The sequence below is a fragment of the Alligator mississippiensis genome, chromosome 7 (genome assembly GCF_030867095.1).
Source record: "Alligator mississippiensis isolate rAllMis1 chromosome 7, rAllMis1, whole genome shotgun sequence".
NCBI lineage: Eukaryota > Metazoa > Chordata > Crocodylia > Alligatoridae > Alligator > Alligator mississippiensis.
In genome coordinates, this window is record NC_081830.1 from 84541182 (window position 1) to 84558877 (window position 17696).

Below are 17696 nucleotides of genomic sequence, written 5' to 3' on the forward strand. Positions count from 1 at the left end.
CAAGGGGGGCAGCGGTGCAGCAAGGTCCCCCGTCCCCAGCCCCGTGCCAGGGTTGGCTACCCCTACAGACCCTGCCTGGGCACTGGGGAAGCACGCTGCACCAGAACCGTGCCCAGGTCTGTGTCCAAGACCTGTACTGACAAGTGGTGATGTCCTCTCGCCTGCTGGGGACATGCGCAGCCGTCTGGCACTGCGGGGATCCCAGATGTGGTCAGGAAGCAGTGGCAGAGCCTTGCACACAGGAGAGCAGCACGCCCACGTGGGGGGAAACTGAGGCAGAGACAGCAGAGCCCCTCTTCCCCCCAGCTTAACATCCACCAGGGACGGGGCAGGAGTAGCCCCGGGTTCCCTTCCCAGCAGGCTCGAGGGGCTGAAGTAGGACAGAGGCTGTCTTTACAGCACCCAGCTTGCCCCTGCCCGAGCCGCCCCTTGCAGCTGGGTGCCACCTTGCACTGCCCAGGCTGCAGGGGCTGCGAACTGGGCGCCCCTGCCCCTGCCAGCAGGGCTTCGCTTCAGGCATCCCCAGCCCCCTCCGTGCCTTGCGTGCCGTGCCACAGCGAGGTCGCCGGCCTGGACTGGCGGTCAGCCGTGCCGGCTCCTCGACCGCCCTGGCAGGCATGCCAGCCAGCCCAACGCTGCCCATCGGCACAGAGGGCACGGCCCTGCCTGCCTCTGGTGGGCACACGCGGGAGCAGCCCCGACGCAGGGCAGAGCTCCTGGGGCATCGTGAGCGCGGGCACCCCGTGCACACGAGCCCGTGTGCGCCCCTGCCCCGTGCCGGGGCGCGAGCAGCCGGGTGGCCGAGTGCCCCGGCCTCATCCTGCCCCCGCTCCGGCCCAGCCCCGACGGCGGGGTGCCGTACCGCCGCGGCCATACCCCGCGGGCCGGGGCAGCCGCCGTCGGGGCGCCCCCGCAATGCAGCTCCCCCGGCCGGCCGGCCGGCCCCGCGGGGCGCTCCGAGCCGCGGGTCCCCGCGCCGGCCCCTCCCCGCGCCGCCCGCCCGCGCCCGCGCCCGCGCCCCTCCCCGGCCGGCTGCAGCGCCGGCGCCGCCAGGTAGCGCGGAGGAGCGCCGGGGCCGCCGCCTGCCCAGCCCGGGGTGCGCCGCCCCGAGCCGCCGCTGCAGCCGGCGCGGTAAGGGCTGGGCGCGGGGCTCCGGCGGGGAGCCGGGCTGGGGCTGGGGCTGGGGCAGCGCCACGCAACTTTCCCCAACTCGGTGCCGCCCCCGCGGCCGGGGCGGGGGCAGAGCCCGGCCGGCCGGCTCCGAGCGCGGGGCAGCGGCAGCCCGCGGCTCTCCGGGAGCCGAGGTCCGGCCGTGCCGCCGGAGCCGGAGCCGAGACTCGCAGCCGAGGTAGGGCTGCCCTGCTCCGCCCGCGCCGCCGGGCAGGGCTGTCCCGGGAGCGCGCGGGGACGGCGGCAGCAGCCCGGCTCCGGACCAAGAGGGGCCGGACCCCAGCCCGCGCCGGGACTGCTGTGCTCCGGGGGGGGGGCGCAGGGCCCATCCTGCTGTGGGGCTGAGGACCGGACGGGGGGGAGGCACTGGAGCATCTCTTCCTGCCGGGGGGGGGGGGGGGGGGCTTTGTGCGAGGATGTCACTCCTCCCGGCGTCCTGTGACCGGGGACGTGCAGGGCGGGAGGGGGCGCGGGGACAGGAAAGCAGGCGCCTAACCACCGCTGCTCTCGGACATCCACAGGCTCGGAGGGACCCCGCCGGGGAAGAGCCTCGCCCCCGAGCCATGTGCCCGGGCTGCCTCCCACCTCGCCCTGTGCCCTGAGGCGGCACCGGGTCCGCCGGCAGCATGGAGAAGACCTACTCGCTGACGGCGCACTACGACGAGTTCCAGGAGGTGAAGTACGCCAGCCGCTACCACAGCGGCACGCTGCCCAACGGCTTCCCCCTGCAGCTGGGCGCCAGCCCCAAGAAGCCGCGGCGGGGGCTGCCGCGCTGGAGCCGCCGGGAGGTGTGCCTGCTCTCGGGCCTGGTGTTCGCGGCGGGGCTGTGCGTCATCCTGGGCTGCATGCTGGCCCTCAAGTACCTGGCGGCCGAGCGGGACGGCTACTGCCTGGAGGACTGCCAGGAGAAGAGGGCCTTCCTCAAGGCCTCGCGCTTCATCGCCGGCAACGTGGACCCCACCATCGACCCCTGCAAGGACTTCTACTCCTTTGCGTGCGGTGGGTGGCTGCGGCGCTATGGCATCCCCGAGGACAAGCTCATCTACGGCATCATCGCCGCCATCGGGGAGCAGAACGAGGAGAAGCTGCGGCGCCTGCTGCTCCAGCCCGTCCGCCGGCCCGCCCGGGCCTCGGCCGAGCGCAAGGTCAAGGCCTTCTTCCGCTCCTGCCTCGACATGGCCGAGATCGACCGCCTGGGGCCCCAGCCCATGCTGGAGGTCCTGGAGGACTGCGGGGGCTGGGACATGGCGGGCAGCAGCCCAGGCCGCTGGGACTTCAACGAGCTGCTCTACAAGACCCAGGGGGTCTATAGCACGGCCGTGCTCTTCTCCCTCACCGTCAGCCTGGACGACAAGAACTCCTCCCGCTACATCATTCGGGTCAGTCCGGCCATGGGCACTGGGGAGGGTCGGGGGGCGCCTGGCATGCTCCGTGCCCTGTTGCGAGAGACGTGTGTGGGGGGGTCCGGTCAAGACCAGCCATGGGGTGGGTGACCTGAGGGGGGTACTCTGCCCCCAGAGCCAGGGCTGGCAGCTCAGCCAGGAGGGGCTCACACCACGCCCCCCTGCCACAAAGCCCTGTGCCAGTGATACCTGCTGCCCGCGACGGAGGCTGCACGCAAGGGCATCGTGCCCGCTGCCCGAGCACAGCGGGGTGTGCTGTGCTCCATGCCCAGCACTTGTGGGGCTCAGCTTGGCTCAGAGCAAGCCCAGAGCACGGACAAAACAGGCTGGTGCGAGACGCGCGAGAGCACGGGTTTTCCTGTGGGACAACGGCGCAAGCCAGACCCAGGCTCCCTGGAGGCGCCGTGGCCGTCTCGTGTCTCCTGGCAGGCGCCTGCAGCGGGGCTGAGCCTCCGGGCAGCTGTGCAGGGGGACCCCAGACACTGCCTCCAGGCACAGCACACAGACCCTACCCCCTCAGCTCCCCCAGCTCTCCCCTTGCCATGGGAGACTCTCCGTCAGCACCTCTTGGTATAGAGCCTATGACACACATACATGCACAGCCCCTCCGTCAAGCGGGGAGCGATGCACGCAGATGCACACTGCCTGCCCACCCCTCCTGGCTCCAGCGTGCCTGTCCCAGCCCTGCTCTGGGCTCCAGGGGCAGACCGCAGCCCCAGCTCTGACCCCCAGCAGGACAGCCCCGAGGGGACAGGGATGGGCCCATTACACAGCTGCAGCTAACAAGGCCCGGGGTACCCCCCCAGGAGCATTTCCTCAGGAATCCCTGCCCTTCCCAACTAGATTAACCCTCCTCTGGCCCGGGGTCCTGCCACCAGGCTCCACATAGCCTGCGGGCTGGCTCAGGGAGGAGAAAGCCTGGCTCAGCTCTGCCCTCGTCTGGGGAACAGCAGGACGGCAGCACGAACGTCTGGGCAGAGCTGCGGGGAAGCTGAGGAGCTGCGGGTTGGGAGTGAGGGGCACTGGCAGGGAGGGGGAGCCCAGGGCAAGGCCGGTGGGGGTGCCAGGCTCCCCAAGGTACCTGCTCTAAGGCCCCAGGTCCTGTCGGCTCCTCCCAGGGGTCAGAGTCACCCGGTGACACGGGCCCTGAGCCCCACTTTGCCGGGAGGGAAGGGTGGGGCACAGTGAGGGGCCTGCGTCTGCACAGCGCTACGGGCCCCGCATCGCCAGCAAGGCGGCTCTCCTCTCTGAATAGATGCGGCTGAGGGGTGGGGGGAGGACGGGGGAAGGCAATTTCCCTCCGTGTAATTGCAGCGTTTAGCAAAGCAGCATGTCAGCCGATTTGCCGGGCGGGTACTGCGAGGGGGGTGCGTGTGCATGCGCGAGCACGCGTGTGCGGGGAGCAGGCGGGTGTGCCGCTGGCTGGCAGGGTCTGCCTGACCTCAGCAGCCTGGCTCCAGCTGGGCCTTGCTGGACACCCCCACCTAGGCAGTGCAGGGGGGGCTACACAGCCCCTTCAGTGGGGAAACTGAGGCACGGAGCAGGGCAGTGGCAGAGCCGGACTCCGAGGCCAGGACTCCTGGGTCCCCACGTGCCCCCCTCCAGCAGCAAGACTTACCCGTGAGACCTTGTGTGGCCGCTGCCACCACAGAGCCAGGTGGCAGGCGAGAGCCTCGGGCCAGCGCATTGTGCCCCCGTCACGTCACATCTCCCTGTGGAAGGAGCCCAGCACCCTCAGTGATGCGGCCAGCTCTGGGGAGGATGAACAGAGCGGCATCACATAACGCAGCTCCCAATGGCCCATGACCTGCCTGGCTGACACAAGGGCCCCAGGGCCCCTAATGAGGGAAGCCAATTATCTGCCAAGCTTGTACCTCCCCCCCAATGCCCTCCCCGCTGCCACCGTGGTGTGGCACCAGGCAGTGAGGCTGGTGGTCTCCGCTCCTGCGTTGCAGATTGACCAGGATGGGCTGACGCTGCCAGAACGGACCCTCTACCTGGGCCAGGACGAGGAGAGTGAGAAGGTGAGCAGGGCAGGGGTGCTGGGGCAGCACCCGGGCAGCTTCCTCTGCCGGCTCTGGGGCCGTGACCACACTGGGGGTGGTCTCAAACCCAAGCCAGGGCAGAGGGGCCGGCCGAGACCCTGGCTGGGGCAGAGGGAGTGACGGAGGGAAGAGAGGAGGCTGCATGACCCCGTGTGGCTGACCCCCTCCCCGTGTCTGGCAGATCCTGGCGGCGTACCGTGTCTTCATGGAGCGCCTGCTGGGACTGCTGGGTGCCGAGGCCGTGCCACAGAAGGCGGCAGAGATCCTGCAGCTGGAGCAGCAGCTGGCCAACGTGAGTGCCCCTGGTCAGGGGGGAACAGCTCACCTGCCCCCTCCTGGCGTGTGGGGAGCAGGGGGTGCCCTAGTGTGGCACAGGCGCCAGCAGCCCCGGGTGCAACTCCCTGCACCTGCCCCAGGGCTGGTGTCTTGGGACCCCCACTCACCAAGGAGTGCCACACTCAGGGTGTGACCCACAGCTGGGGGCTGCGGGGAGCGGTGCTTGCCCTAGAGCAGTTCTTCCACCCCCGGGGGGCAGTCAGAGGAGAAGAGGGGCTGGGGCGGCACCCCCATCCCCCTGCAGCTGGGGGACCTGGGGGTGGGCCAGAGGCAGCCCCTGCCCCGAGTGACTGCCGTGTGCGACGCAGATCACGGTCTCAGAGTACGACGACATGCGGCGGGACGTCAGCAGCATGTACAACAAGGTGACGCTGGGCGAGCTGCAGCGCATCACCCCCACTGTGAGTACCGCACCCCCGCCTGCGCTCACACGCATGCATGCGTGCAGTCAGAGCCCCCGGGCTCTGTGCCCTTCCCAGGCCCACATGCCCAGATATGCACAGGCCACGGATCCGGGGCTACACGCCACTTCTAGCCACCCCACAGCGGCTCCTAGCACGAACTCTGCCTGGGGCGGAGGCTGGCCTGCAGCCCACTCCAGAGATGCAGGGGTCCGCTCCCGCCTGCCAGGGGACTGGGGCCCGTTGAGGCAGAGCGCCGTGTGGGAAGGGGGCTGGATCGGTGCCTGCCAGGCATGGGCCGGGGGCAGAGCGTGGGTGGGGGAAGCCAAGGCCCATGTGGTGACAGAGCTGCCCCCGGCCCCCCCAGCTGAGGTGGAAGCACCTGCTGGACCGCATCTTCCACGAGGACTTCTCGGAGGATGAGGAGGTCGTGCTGCTGGCCACCGACTACATGCAGAAGGTGTCGGAGCTCATCCGCAGCACGCCCAGCAGGTACCGCCAGCTCCTCGCACGGGGGCCTCGCACGCTGGCTCCCTGGGCATGGCTGGGATGCCCCGGCCAAGCCCACAGTGCAGGTGTACGGGTGGCAGGAGGGAGGGATGGGTACCCAGCAGCCCCCGGAGCTCTGAGTCCTGCTACAAGGGCTCCAGCTTGGGCCAGGGCTGCACGTGGCTGGCTCTGCCCCAGAGCACCCCATGTTGCAGCGCCACAGGAGGGTAGAGACTCCTGGAGTGACTCCGGGGTGGGATGCAGGTGGAGGCTCATCCTCCGCAACTCCCTAGAGCCCCCCTGCCCTTCGTGGGTGCCCCCGCCAAGCCAGGCACCACTGCACAGCTGGCCTCTTCTGCTGGCTGATGCCTGCTTTGGTCACCCACCATAGCGCCCGGCCACACGGAGAGCTGTGCCCACGGCCCCCTGCCCTGAGCACCTGCAGGGGTGAGGAGAGACGACCCCCTCCCTCCCCCCCCAAACACATGGGGATATGCATCTTCCTGAGGGCACACGCCTGCGCACACTGTGTCTCACACACACACACACACACACACACACACACACACACACACAAGAAGACATGCCTGCACACCCAGAGTCAGACTCCCTCTCACACCTGTACACTCGCACGCATGCATGCTCGTCCACATCTCGGGAGACGCACAGGCCTGCACACAGAGTGGAAGACACACACACACACACACACAGGAGTGGAAGACACACACGGAGGCAGATGTGGGCACACACAGAACATGAGACAAACACACTTGTAGGCAGTTGCACACACACAGCAGCAGATGCACGCACAGTGGCAGATGCGCACACACACTGAGCAGTGTGCATGCACACACCGGGCCAGAGAGTGATGCCTACTCCTGGACGTGCCCCCAGCCACACACTGGGGCCCCCACCTGCAGGGAGCCCCCCGCCCCATCCCCTGCTCTGCACTGTGGCAGGAGACACAAGTTCAAGCTAACAAATGGCATCGCAGCCCCGGGCTGCCGAGATCCCGCACGTGGGCAGTTCAGTCAGGCCCCAGCCCCAGGCCCACGTGCCTGCAGGCAGGGTGGAGCACAGGGTCCCCCCACCAACGGGCCTGCATCCCGGCCTCCCCTTGCTGGCGCCGCACCCTCATTACCCGCCGGCCGCAGGATCCTGCACAACTACATGCTGTGGCGCATCACGGTGGTGCTGAGCGAGCACCTGTCGACGCCCTTCCGCGAGGCCATCCACGAGCTGTCCCGTGAGATGGAGGGCACCGAGAAGCCACTGGAGCTGGCCAGGGTCTGCCTCAGTCAGGCCAACAAGCACTTTGGCATGGCCCTGGGCGCCCTCTTCGTCCGCGAGCACTTCTCCTCCACCAGCAAGGCCAAGGTAGGGCCCGCCGGCCCCGCTGCCTGCACCACAGGTCCCACCATGGGACCAAGAGCCTCAGCAAGGCCCCAGGTGCCCCCTTGCCCCAACCCGGCACTCTGGTGACCCCAGTGCTGGCGCCCGCAGGTGCAGCAGCTGGTGGAGGACATCAAGCACATCCTGGACCAGCGGCTGGACGAGCTGGACTGGATGGATGACGAGACCCGGCGTGCGGCCAGGGACAAGGTATGGTGCCACCTGTCCACCTGCCTTGCCAGTCACAGCCACCCCATGGTGCTGGGGCCCAGCAGTGCAAGGCTGCCATGCAGCAGCTGCAGCCTCCAGCCCACGGGTCATGGCTATGTGGACTGAGACCACTGGCCATGCGGGAGGGTGGGCACTTGCAGCATCGTGCCCCCGGGCGTGAGGGGGCAGCTCTGATGCAGGCACCGGCTCCCCTGGCAGCTCCAGTACATGATGGTGATGATCGGGTACCCAGACTTCCTGCTACAGCCAGACTCCATCGACAGCGAGTATGAGGCGAGTGTGCAGCGCCGTGCACGGACAGGGGTCCCCTTGCCTTCGCTGCCAGGGCACGGCTGCAGGGTGGCATCTGGGAGCAGAGTCACCCTCATACTGGCCCCCCACAGGCTCCCCTGTGGGGTCCCCCAAGCAGCTGCCTCCCTCCCTGCCATCCTGCTGGGGCTGGGGTTGGGGTTGAAGGCTGGAGCATGCAGCCGGGGCGTCAGGAGGCTCAGCCCTGCTCCATGCCCAGCCTGGCCCCGCAGCCGCACTCGACACACTTGCAGCACGTGACGCACACACAGCGTTGGTGAGGCCGTGGAAGAACACGTGCAATGAGGAGCACCCCCAGGAGCTGCCATGCTGTCCCTGCCCTGGGCAGGGCTGGGCAGATGCCCCCCAAGGGATGGGATGGGGGCAGGACGGGGCATCCAAGGAGCATAGAGAGCAAGAGATGGGAGCTGTCTTGGGAGGAGAGCGGGGGCCAGCTCCGAGCCGAGGGTCTTCCCCCAGCTCTGCCCTGCGCCAGCCCCTGCTGACCCGTGTGTCCACCGCAGTTCGAGGTGGACGAGAAGACGTACTTCAGGAACATCCTCAACAGCATCAGGTTCAGCATCAAGGTCTCGGTGAAGAGGATCCGGCAGGAGGTTGACAAGTCTGCGTAGGTGCCCTAGGACCTGGCACGGGCAGGGGGAGCGGGGGGCATCGGGTCTAAGGGTGTTGCCCACCAGCACCCGCTGGCTGTTTCCCTGGCACGGGTGCAGCAGGAGCCTGCAGCACAGCACCACCCTGGTCCCTGTGCCCCACAGGACCTCGCCTCGGCCAACTCTTCCCCAAGGCAAGGCAACCTCCGTGGCCAGTGTGGGCACAAGCAGGCAAGCCCACAGCCTGATGGTGCCAGGGCCTGAGCTGAGGGCAGGAGAGGGTACCTGGGTCCAGGGCCTGACTGGCAAGCAGCTGACGGAGGGAGGGAGCTTGCAGTGCTGGCACAGCAGAGACCACGGCATGGCCTGCATGGCCCCTGTGCCCTATACGCCAGGCAGCCTGTGAGCTCGCCCTTGGGAACAGCCCCTGTGCCCTCCTGCGCTCCACAAACAGCCTCACCTCTGCTGCCAGGGAGGCATTTCCTGGGGGTCCTGCTCCAGGTGCCCGGGGGGCACCTGTGTCAGCAGCTCTGCCGTCTCCTCGCAGGTGGCTGCTGCCTCCCCAGGCGCTGAACGCCTACTACCTGCCCAACAAGAACCAGATGGGTAAGTCGGGGCGCCGGCTGTGTCGGACTCAGTCAGAGCAGGGTGCTCGGGGCTGGCTGGCAGGGAGCTGGGGGTCGGGGTGGGGCACTGGCCTGGGGCCTGGGGCTGCAAAGCAGGACCAGGGGGTGTCAGAGGAGTTGGGGGGTGCGGCTGGGTGCAGGGCAGGAGCCTGGCCCATGGCAGGAGCCCTAACGCGCCCTCTCCCCGCAGTGTTCCCGGCCGGGATCCTGCAGCCCACGCTGTACGACCCCGAGTTCCCGCAGTGAGTATAGGGCCAGGACCAAGGGACCGCCTGGACTCGGCTGGGCTGGGCAGGCCATGGAGCTATGTCTCCCAGCTGCTGGTGCCATGTCCAGGCCGGGCATCGCCCCCGCTCCACCCCCTGCTGATGGCTCGTTTGCCTCGCCGGCCAACAGGTCCCTGAACTACGGTGGCATCGGCACCATCATTGGGCATGAGCTGACTCACGGCTACGACGACTGGGGTGAGCCCCCCGCCTCCAGCCCACAGCTTTAGCCACGGCCCAGGGGGTCGAGAGGCTGAGCATGCCCAGCCCCAGCTCGGCAAGGGAACGAGCCCTGGGCAGCCTGGCCAGGGTGCAGAGAGGCCGCATGGAGGGTGCCCGGACTTGGGTTCGCTCCAGAGCGGGCAGGTGCCCACACGTGCCTGCCCGGTGTTTGCAGGAGGTCAGTACGATCGCCACGGGAATCTGGTGCACTGGTGGACCGAGGCCTCGTACAGCAAGTTCCTGAAGAAGGCCCAGTGCATCGTGGACCTGTACGACAACTTCACCGTCTACAACCAGCGGGTGAGCCTTCCCGCGCCCGCCCACCCGCCGCGGGGTGTCCCCAGGCACGGGGCTCAGCCTGCTCCTCCCAATCCCTGGGCTGGGCAAGTGCTCCGAGTCCCAGCACTTTATCACACCTGTGGGCGGGGAGGAGCCTGAGCCTGTCTCTGAGGGCGCTGTGCCCCTTGGCACGGGGCTGCTCCAGCCAGCAGGGCCCCCTGGCTCCGTGCCACATCTCTGCAGCGATTTAAGGGGCTGTTTAATTTTTATCGCCAGTGCCATAAAGAGTGGACGTAAAACCCTGGTGCTGGCCCAACCCTGGGCAGCCTGGTAGCTTATCCCGGCACCACCGGCCACGCAGCTTCAGGGCGTGGGTGGAGGGAGGGACCCCGGGCACTGGCTGTGACCCCCATGCTGGGGCCTCTGGGCCCCGCTGCTCTCTCCGCAGGTGAACGGGAAGCACACGCTGGGGGAGAACATCGCCGACATGGGGGGGCTCAAGCTGGCCTACTACGTGAGTGACCGTTCCCCCGCCCCACAGGGTCCAGACACCAGAGCGGCCGGGCACTGCCCGCCCTGACCAGGCTGCAGGGAGTCCCCCCAGACCTGACCCACCGCCCCCCACCCTGGGGCTGCAAGACTGAGAGGTCCTGGGCGCCAAGCCTGGGCTGGGGGGTCCGGGGTGGGCCTGGCCCCCACCCTGAGGGTGCCCCTGTGTTGCAGGCCTATCAGAAGTGGGTGCGGGAGCACGGGCCCGAGCACCCCCTGCACCGCCTGAAGTACACCCATGACCAGCTCTTCTTCATCGCCTTCGCCCAGGTACCGCCTGCCAGCCAGGGGCAGCGACGCTTCCCGCACACCCCTCGGCTGCAGCCCCCCAGCCTCGCATTGCCCCCGTCGTGCTTGGAGGGGCCCGGCATCCGTGGCAGTGCCAGCCAGGGCTGGGCATTGGGTTAACATATGCAAAGCCATGGGGAAGGGGGCAGGAGATGCTGCCAAGGTCATGGGTGCGAGGGGGGCCATCCTTCAGCTGCCCTGTGCTCTGGCTGCAGCCCACGGTCACTGGAGACCCTACGATTGCTCACACTCGCCAGGGACCTCCCGCTGTGCCCCCGAACACAGTCTGCCCATGGCTGCAAACGGCCTGGCGTCCCGCGGCACGGTGGCAGTGGGGAACGGGCTGGGTCCGGCCAGCGTTGGCTGGGTCCCACTTCCGCCCGGCCCGACCCAGCCTCTGTCCCTGGCCCTCACGGCTTCTCTCTGCAGAACTGGTGCATCAAGCGGCGCTCGCAGTCCATCTACCTGCAGGTGCTGACCGACAAGCATGCCCCCGAGCACTACAGGTACGGCCCCGTGCCCCTGCCACTGCCTGGCTGCGTGGCCCTGGGGTGGCCTGGTGGATGCCAGCCTCCCCCCCAGCCCTGCTCTGCCTGGTGCCATCAGCTGCCGCTTCCCACCCCAGAGGTGGCTGCATCGGGGCCGTGCTCTGGCCTCTGGCCCCCTGACCCACCCCCGTTCCCCCCGCAGGGTCCTGGGCAGCGTCTCGCAGTTCGAGGAGTTCGGCCGCGTCTTTCACTGCCCCAAGGACTCGCCCATGAACCCGGCGCACAAGTGCTCGGTGTGGTGAGCCCACCCGCCTGCCTCCCCCGGGCTGGACGGGCACGATTTGGGGGGGACCCGTCCCAACGAGGGGGCTGCTGGGGACGCACAGACAGATGGCGGCTGGACAGACGTGTGGATGAAGAGGCCGAGACGAAGCAGGCGATGGACCTGCTCCAGCTGGGACGTGTTCCCCCCCATCCCCTGCCTACACATCTGGACACCCCCCAGCTGACCCTGGACCCATCGTGGCAGCAGAGACATGGCCCTCGTGGAGGTTGTGAGGACATGGGAGCAGGGGCAGCCGTGGCCCCTGGGCAGCACCGCGGGGCCACATCCATGTCTCAGCCTGCTGTACCACGGTCACCCGGTCCCAGGCCACACTGAGAGCCTTGCCAGGCAGCAACACATGGTGGCACCGTGGGCTATGGGGCCACTTGGCCTGGCGGGTGCCACGGTCAGTGGACAGGGTGGGCAGCCCCTCGTGCAGGCGCTCGCGCTGTTTGTCGCGGCCGATGATGGTCAATAAAGCCGGCGATGTCCATGCAAGGGGCACTCGCTCGGGGCTGGGGGGAGCGGGAGCACAGCCAGGGCGCAATGAGGTTGCACACGCAGCCCCCGCTGGAGACAGCCTGGACACACACACACACACGGCACCCCTGAGTGTGATGTGCACACACAGCACCGTGTGACATACCCAGCACCGCCAAGTTACACACACAGCACCTGAAGCACACACAGCACCCCCAAGTGCAACACAAAGAGCACCCCTGAGTGACACACACATACACACCACTCCACATGTGACACACATGCACCCACACACACAGCATCCCTGGCTGTGACAAGTGCACACAGAGAACCACTGGCATGTCACACACACACACACACACACTGCTCCTGGCACACCATACACCCCTGGCACCCCTCGTGCCAACATGCACCCCACCCCTACCCAACAGACACGATTCCCAGTCTACCACCACATGCATGTCACGCGCACACACGGCACAGCTCCCCATGGAGGCCTGACACACACAACCCTCTTGCACACCCCCCCCTGCCCCCCCATGCCCGTCAGTACAGACACAAGGGCTTGTTAGCATCTTTGTTCAGAGCAGGAGGCTGCAACCCACTGCCCTCCCCCTGCGACCGCAGCAGGCCATGGCAGCAGCCAAGATATGGGGTGGAGTCTGCCTGCTCCCTGCGTGCCTGGCACAGCCCCCCGAGCCCTGCGAGACCGACCCCCGGGTGTGTGACCGCAGCAGGTCAACGCGCCACAGTAGCAGCTGGCTCAGGCCGGGGGCTCTGGGGCGGCCGAGGGTGCGGGGTGCGAGGCTGCAGAGCAAGCGGGGGGGAGCAGGCTGTGGGGCCGTGGGGCTAAGTCAGCACCCACAGGAGGAGGGCAGCCAGCAGGGCAGGCAAGGGGCCGGCGCAGGCAGCCCCGGAGGTGTCCGGCAGACCGCAGTCCTGGTAGGGATCCAGGCAGGCGGCATAGGCCATGACGTGGGCCACGTAGGTCTGCTCCTGCACCCCGTGGAAGAGGTGGGCCATGGGGCCCTTGGCCAGGATGGCGACGTCCTCCCCGCCGTGCGTCTCCGAGTCCAGGGGCACGGCCGCCTGCTGCTTGTAGGCATTGTCTTCTGTTGAGGGCGAAGAGGGGGGCACAAGTATGAGGGACCCCAGAGCCACTGCTGACCACGGTGCCACCACAGTACCCTGCCCTGAGCCCTGCTGCCACCCCTATCACCCATGTCCTGGGTCTCGCTGGGTCCAGACAGAGGCCTCCACCCACTCCTTTCAGAGCTAGCTCTTAGGAGGAGAAACCCCCCTGCACATGCCCGTACCGACAGCGGTCCTCAGGACATCGGGACGGTCGGGTGCCGGGTATGGGTAGCCGGGCCCGTTCCCGTAGAGGATGGATGTGTACGACTTGTTGTCCGCAGCCTTGGAGGGTGCCAAGCCTGCAGGGGGAAAGGCCAGGCGAGGGCTCAGACACCTTCCCAGTGCCACGTGGAGCCAGTGCACCCCAGGAGACCCCTGGCAGGGCTGGAGAGGATGCAGTCAGAGCAAAGGCAGTGCCAGGCAAGCTAGGGGCACCACCAGCTGCTTCCCAATCCCACAGCTTAGCGTCCAGGGAGGTCTGCCTGTCCCTGGGCATAGGGCACGCTGCCAGCAAGGCTGGTGGCAGGATCTGAACCCAGGACCCAGCATCCCTCCAAGCCCTGCAGCGGGAGGCACGGACTCCAAGCTCCCTCATGAGCTAGGCATTGGGCAGGACACCATCTCTCGCGTGGCTGTGCCACCGGGGCGCATCCCGCATGGTACCGAAGATGGAGGAGCCGCGCAGCGTGTAGCCGCCGAAGCTGAAGACGTGCGAGTGGTCGGCCGTGACCACGGTGAGGGTCTTGGCCTCATCTGTCAGCTCGCCGGCCTGCTGGATGGCCTTGTCAAACTCCACGGCCTCCATCAGCGCCGCCTTGGCGATGCCATCGTGGTGCCCGTGGTCGATTCTGCCTCGTGAGGGCATGCGGGGAAGGGGTGGAGATGAGCAGGGCGCCCCGTGGCCGCAAGCAAGGCAGGTAGAGAGAGCAGTGGACAGTGCCGGGGCTGCTCCCCTCCACCTCGCTGTCGGGGTACCCCTGCTCCTTGGGGTGACCAGAGCCCCAGGGATGGTCGGGGGGCACCTCCCCCTGAGCTGCAGCTCCCAGTGCCCTGCCAAAGTGGCCAGAGACCACGGGATGGGGCTTGCCCTTGGCATGGCGCTGCCCTGCTCACCCCATCTTGCCCCCCTACCAGGCTGCCAGGACTTAGGGCCACTGCAGCTGCTTGGCCCGAAGACGGGGGAAGAGCCGACCCACAACTTGGGGCGTCTCTGCACCCCCAGGCAGGGAACTCTCCACGCCCTCCCGGGAATGAGCCAGCTCCAGCTACGGTGGGGTTAGACCAGGGCCCACGGCAGCCTGGGCTGGGCCCAGCTCTCCCGCGCCAGTGCCACGGCCTGACTTATCTTCCACGAAGAGGTAGAAGCCCTTGGGGTTCCTGCTCAAGATCCTGATGGCCGCCTCTGTCATCTCGGTGAGGGACGGGTCCAGCGTCTTGTCACGGTTGAACTCATACTTCATGTCGGCTGGCTCAAACAGGCCTGGGGGGCGTGCACATGCATGGACACGCACACATGCACACACACAGACACATGCATGGACACACATGCACACAGACATGCACATGTGCACAGATATACATGCACACACACAGACATACACATACACCAGTGCACGGTCACAAGCATACACACGCACAGACAAGCACACGCACGGACAAGCGCGCACACACACACACACACACACACACACACACACACAAGGGGTAGGAGCTGTCAGATCTTTAGACCCACAAAGCATCCTGGGAAAAACCATATCCCAAAAATGAGCCCACCCAAGAGGGGGTTGCACCTGCAGCTCCCAGCCTGCGAAGTGCGCTGGGAAACGGGTGTGCAAATGGCCCAGGGGGCAGGGGCACGGGCAGGGCCAGGAGGAGATAGGGGTCTCCACTCAGGCACTGAGGCTGGAGGATGCTGCCTTGGCACTGGGGCCAGGCGGCGATGGGAGGGGAGGGGAGAGGTGCTGGTGTTCGTTACCCATCAGGTACGTCACGGCCGGGTCCTGGCTGGCGCTGACCAGATCCGCTTTCTTCCACACGTACTTGGCCCCCTGAGGAACCAACCCGTGAGCCCGCCAGTGGCTCCCCGTGTGCCCCGAAAGCAGGCACCTGTCCGGCCAGTGCAGCCCTTTAGGGCAAGGGGGCCCATCAGCTAGCCCCCAGCATGGCGGTGCACATAACCTCATTGCCCCCCCCATGCCCCCAGCCTAGCCTGGCACCCACCAGCCTGGGAGCCAGCCATTCATTCACGAGGTTCCTGCCGTCCTTGCGCGTCCCGTTCTCCTTCGGGTACTCGGGGTCCGGCGTGTCAGAGGGAAACATGTACTTCCGCCCGCCCCCCAGGATCACCTGGCCATGAGAGGCAGTCAGATGCCTGCACCTAGTCCCTGGCACAAGGGAGTAGAGGGCCAAGTGCTACAGCCAAGTGCCCCGGGAAGGTGTTGGCATGGGCATCCCTTGGCATGGCCCTCTCCTCTCCTGCCTCTCCCCTGCAGGGGCGCTGAGGCAGACCCCCGGGGCAGGTGTGAGGAGGGGGTGTGGGGCCAGGGGCAGCTGCCTCAGCCCCGACACTCACGTTGAAGTCCGCGTAGCGGACGAGCTGCACGGCAATGTCCTGGCAGCCCTCGCGCTGGGCGTCCGGGGGCATGCTGGAGTCCGCGTACCAGTTCCGGTTGACCACGTGGGCATAGGAGCCAGCAGGTGACGCATGCTGCACCCGTGTCGTGGTCACGATCCCCACTGACTTCCCTGCCACGGGGGCCAGAGCCTGGGCATTCACCCTTGCAACCACGGGGACCCACCTCCCGGGCTCCTACCCTGGCCGCCATTCAAACCCAGACCCGGAGGCATCTGCTGCCCCGGGGAAGCCAGAAGGGCTGTTCCCAAACCGGGCACCATACCCGAGCTGGAAATTTCCCCCTGAGCGCGGGCTGGCCCGTGCATGGTCCTGTCCCTTTAAGATCCCTCCTGCCCCATAGGGAGCAGGTGCCCAGGTGCGGGCACAGGGGTCTCTAAGAGCCAGGCCCGCTTACCGGCCCTCCTGGCTCTCTGCAGCACGGACTCGACCTCGTTGCCCGACGTGGTGCTGCACTGCGAGACGCGGGCGGCTGCGCTCAGCCCGATGGTCTGGTAGTTGCCCTTCACCCCGCACAGGTAGGCCGTGGAAGTGCCCGCACTGTCCGGCACTTGCCGGTCCACGTTGTAGGTCTGCAGAGGCCAGGGCATGGGTTCAGGCAGGGGGAGGCAATACCCACCCCTCCCCCTGCCCCGTGGCCCAGGAGATGGGGGCTCGGGACCCCCAGCCTGGTCCCGGCCCAGCCTAGCGCCTGCAAGAAGCATCCTTGCCAGGGTCTCCTCTGCTCCAGCCTTGGAGAGCACTGCCCCAGCAGTGCCCCCGCTGCCCTGGGAGGCGGGCCGAGCCCTCCCTGCACCAGCCGGCAGGAGAAGGGAACTCTGCCCTGCTGGCTGGAGCTAGCCATGTGCCCTTCCCCAGCTCGGGGAGCCTCTCAGGGGCCGGCTGGCTGCTCCTGCGCCAGGGGCTGTACGCTGCTCCCTGCTGAGCACCCCCCGGAGGCACCTTGGAGAGTGCCACGTAGGGGAAGGTGTCCATGACGAGCGGCGTCTCGGGGCCCAGCTTGCCCTGGAGCTGCCCCTTCAGGATCCGCGTGGCCGTGATGGTGGGGACCCCCATCCCTGCAGGGGACATGGCGCCCACACGTCGGACCATCTCCTCCCAGCACCGGGAACATCACCTCCCAGCACCCCCAGGCTCCTACCCAGGGCCAACCCCCCCACCCCACACCCTGGCCACCTCAGGTTGCTGCCCTGAACCCTGCAACATGGGTCAGGGGCTCTTGGGGCACTGGGACTGGCCGGAGGGTGCCCGTGGGGAGATGGCCCAGCTCTGAGCGATGGGACTCTGCAGGCAGAGCCAGACCTGCACCCTCTCCGTAGGGCCCGGGGGGCACTCACCATCGCCCAGGAAGAGGATGAGGTTCTTGGCCAGGTAGTGCTTGGGCTGGAGGGCGAGGGCGGCCTGGATGGCTTTGGATGCCTGCTGGTTCCAGAACAAGGGATGCTTCTCCGCCTCTTCAGGGGCACATGGGGGACGGGGCATTAGCGCCGGGCACAGACTGCCCCCACGGGGATGAAGCAGCCAGCCATGGGACCCTCGGCCCCAGGAACTGGGGGTGAAAGGACCCAAGGGGCGGCCACTCCTGCCTTGTTAACTCTGCGCCACGCACAGCTAAGGAGCACTCGCCCATCGGCAAAGCCACGTCTCCAGCACATGCCAGGCTGAGGCAGCTGTTGGGAAAGCCCCAACCCCACCTCCACCGGCGGGTGCTTGCAATGCAGCCCCCCCAGACCTGAGGGCATGGGTGCCCTGCCAATCCCATTCCCGCAACCCCAACACACGAGCTGACACGTCGCCTGCTCTCCAGACCAACCCGAAGCCAGTTGTGAGCCCCAGTGCTTGGCCCGCGCCTGTGCCAGCGTCCCAAGGAGAAAGGCCCACGGGCTGTGCCAGGTTGGGAAGAGGCTGGGGTTACCTGGGATGATGACACAGCAGCAGCTGGCCCAGACCCCAGCCCAGAGCACGAGGAGCAGTGGACACCGCATGCTGGGAGCGGGCAGGCTGCAGCCGGGAGACCTGCAGGGACTCTGAACGCGCCGTG

The 17696-nt window shown here is 67.7% G+C and overlaps 2 protein-coding genes across 3 annotated transcripts; one reads left to right on the top strand and one right to left on the bottom strand.

Moving 5' to 3' along the window:
* Nucleotides 1–1040: 1040 nt before the first annotated feature.
* On the top strand, nt 1041–11907 carry ECEL1 (endothelin converting enzyme like 1). Of its 2 annotated transcripts, none has more exons than XM_059731230.1 (18): nt 1041–1131; nt 1692–2549; nt 4529–4597; nt 4800–4910; nt 5263–5355; nt 5723–5847; nt 6999–7221; nt 7348–7446; nt 7666–7740; nt 8280–8383; nt 8914–8972; nt 9183–9234; nt 9389–9456; nt 9656–9780; nt 10208–10273; nt 10483–10578; nt 11026–11102; nt 11287–11907. In XM_059731230.1, the coding sequence occupies exons 2-18, from the start codon at nt 1797–1799 to the stop codon at nt 11384–11386; spliced, it is 2295 nt and encodes a 764-aa protein (XP_059587213.1). In that variant the 5' UTR covers nt 1041–1131; nt 1692–1796; the 3' UTR covers nt 11387–11907. The 2 variants fall into 2 exon arrangements, with proteins under 2 accessions (XP_059587213.1, XP_059587214.1); XM_059731231.1 differs by lacking the exon at nt 1041–1131 and adding an exon at nt 1241–1348.
* A 643-nt stretch (nt 11908–12550) lies between these two features.
* On the bottom strand, nt 12551–17137 carry ALPI (alkaline phosphatase, intestinal). The gene is made up of 10 exons (XM_059731870.1): nt 16993–17137; nt 16598–16713; nt 16053–16227; nt 15596–15768; nt 15244–15369; nt 14999–15071; nt 14369–14503; nt 13687–13878; nt 13206–13322; nt 12551–13001 (listed from the first exon to the last, which is right to left on the bottom strand). The coding sequence occupies exons 1-10, from the start codon at nt 17135–17137 to the stop codon at nt 12739–12741; spliced, it is 1515 nt and encodes a 504-aa protein (XP_059587853.1). The 3' UTR covers nt 12551–12738.
* Between the last annotated feature and the right edge of the window lie 559 nt (nt 17138–17696).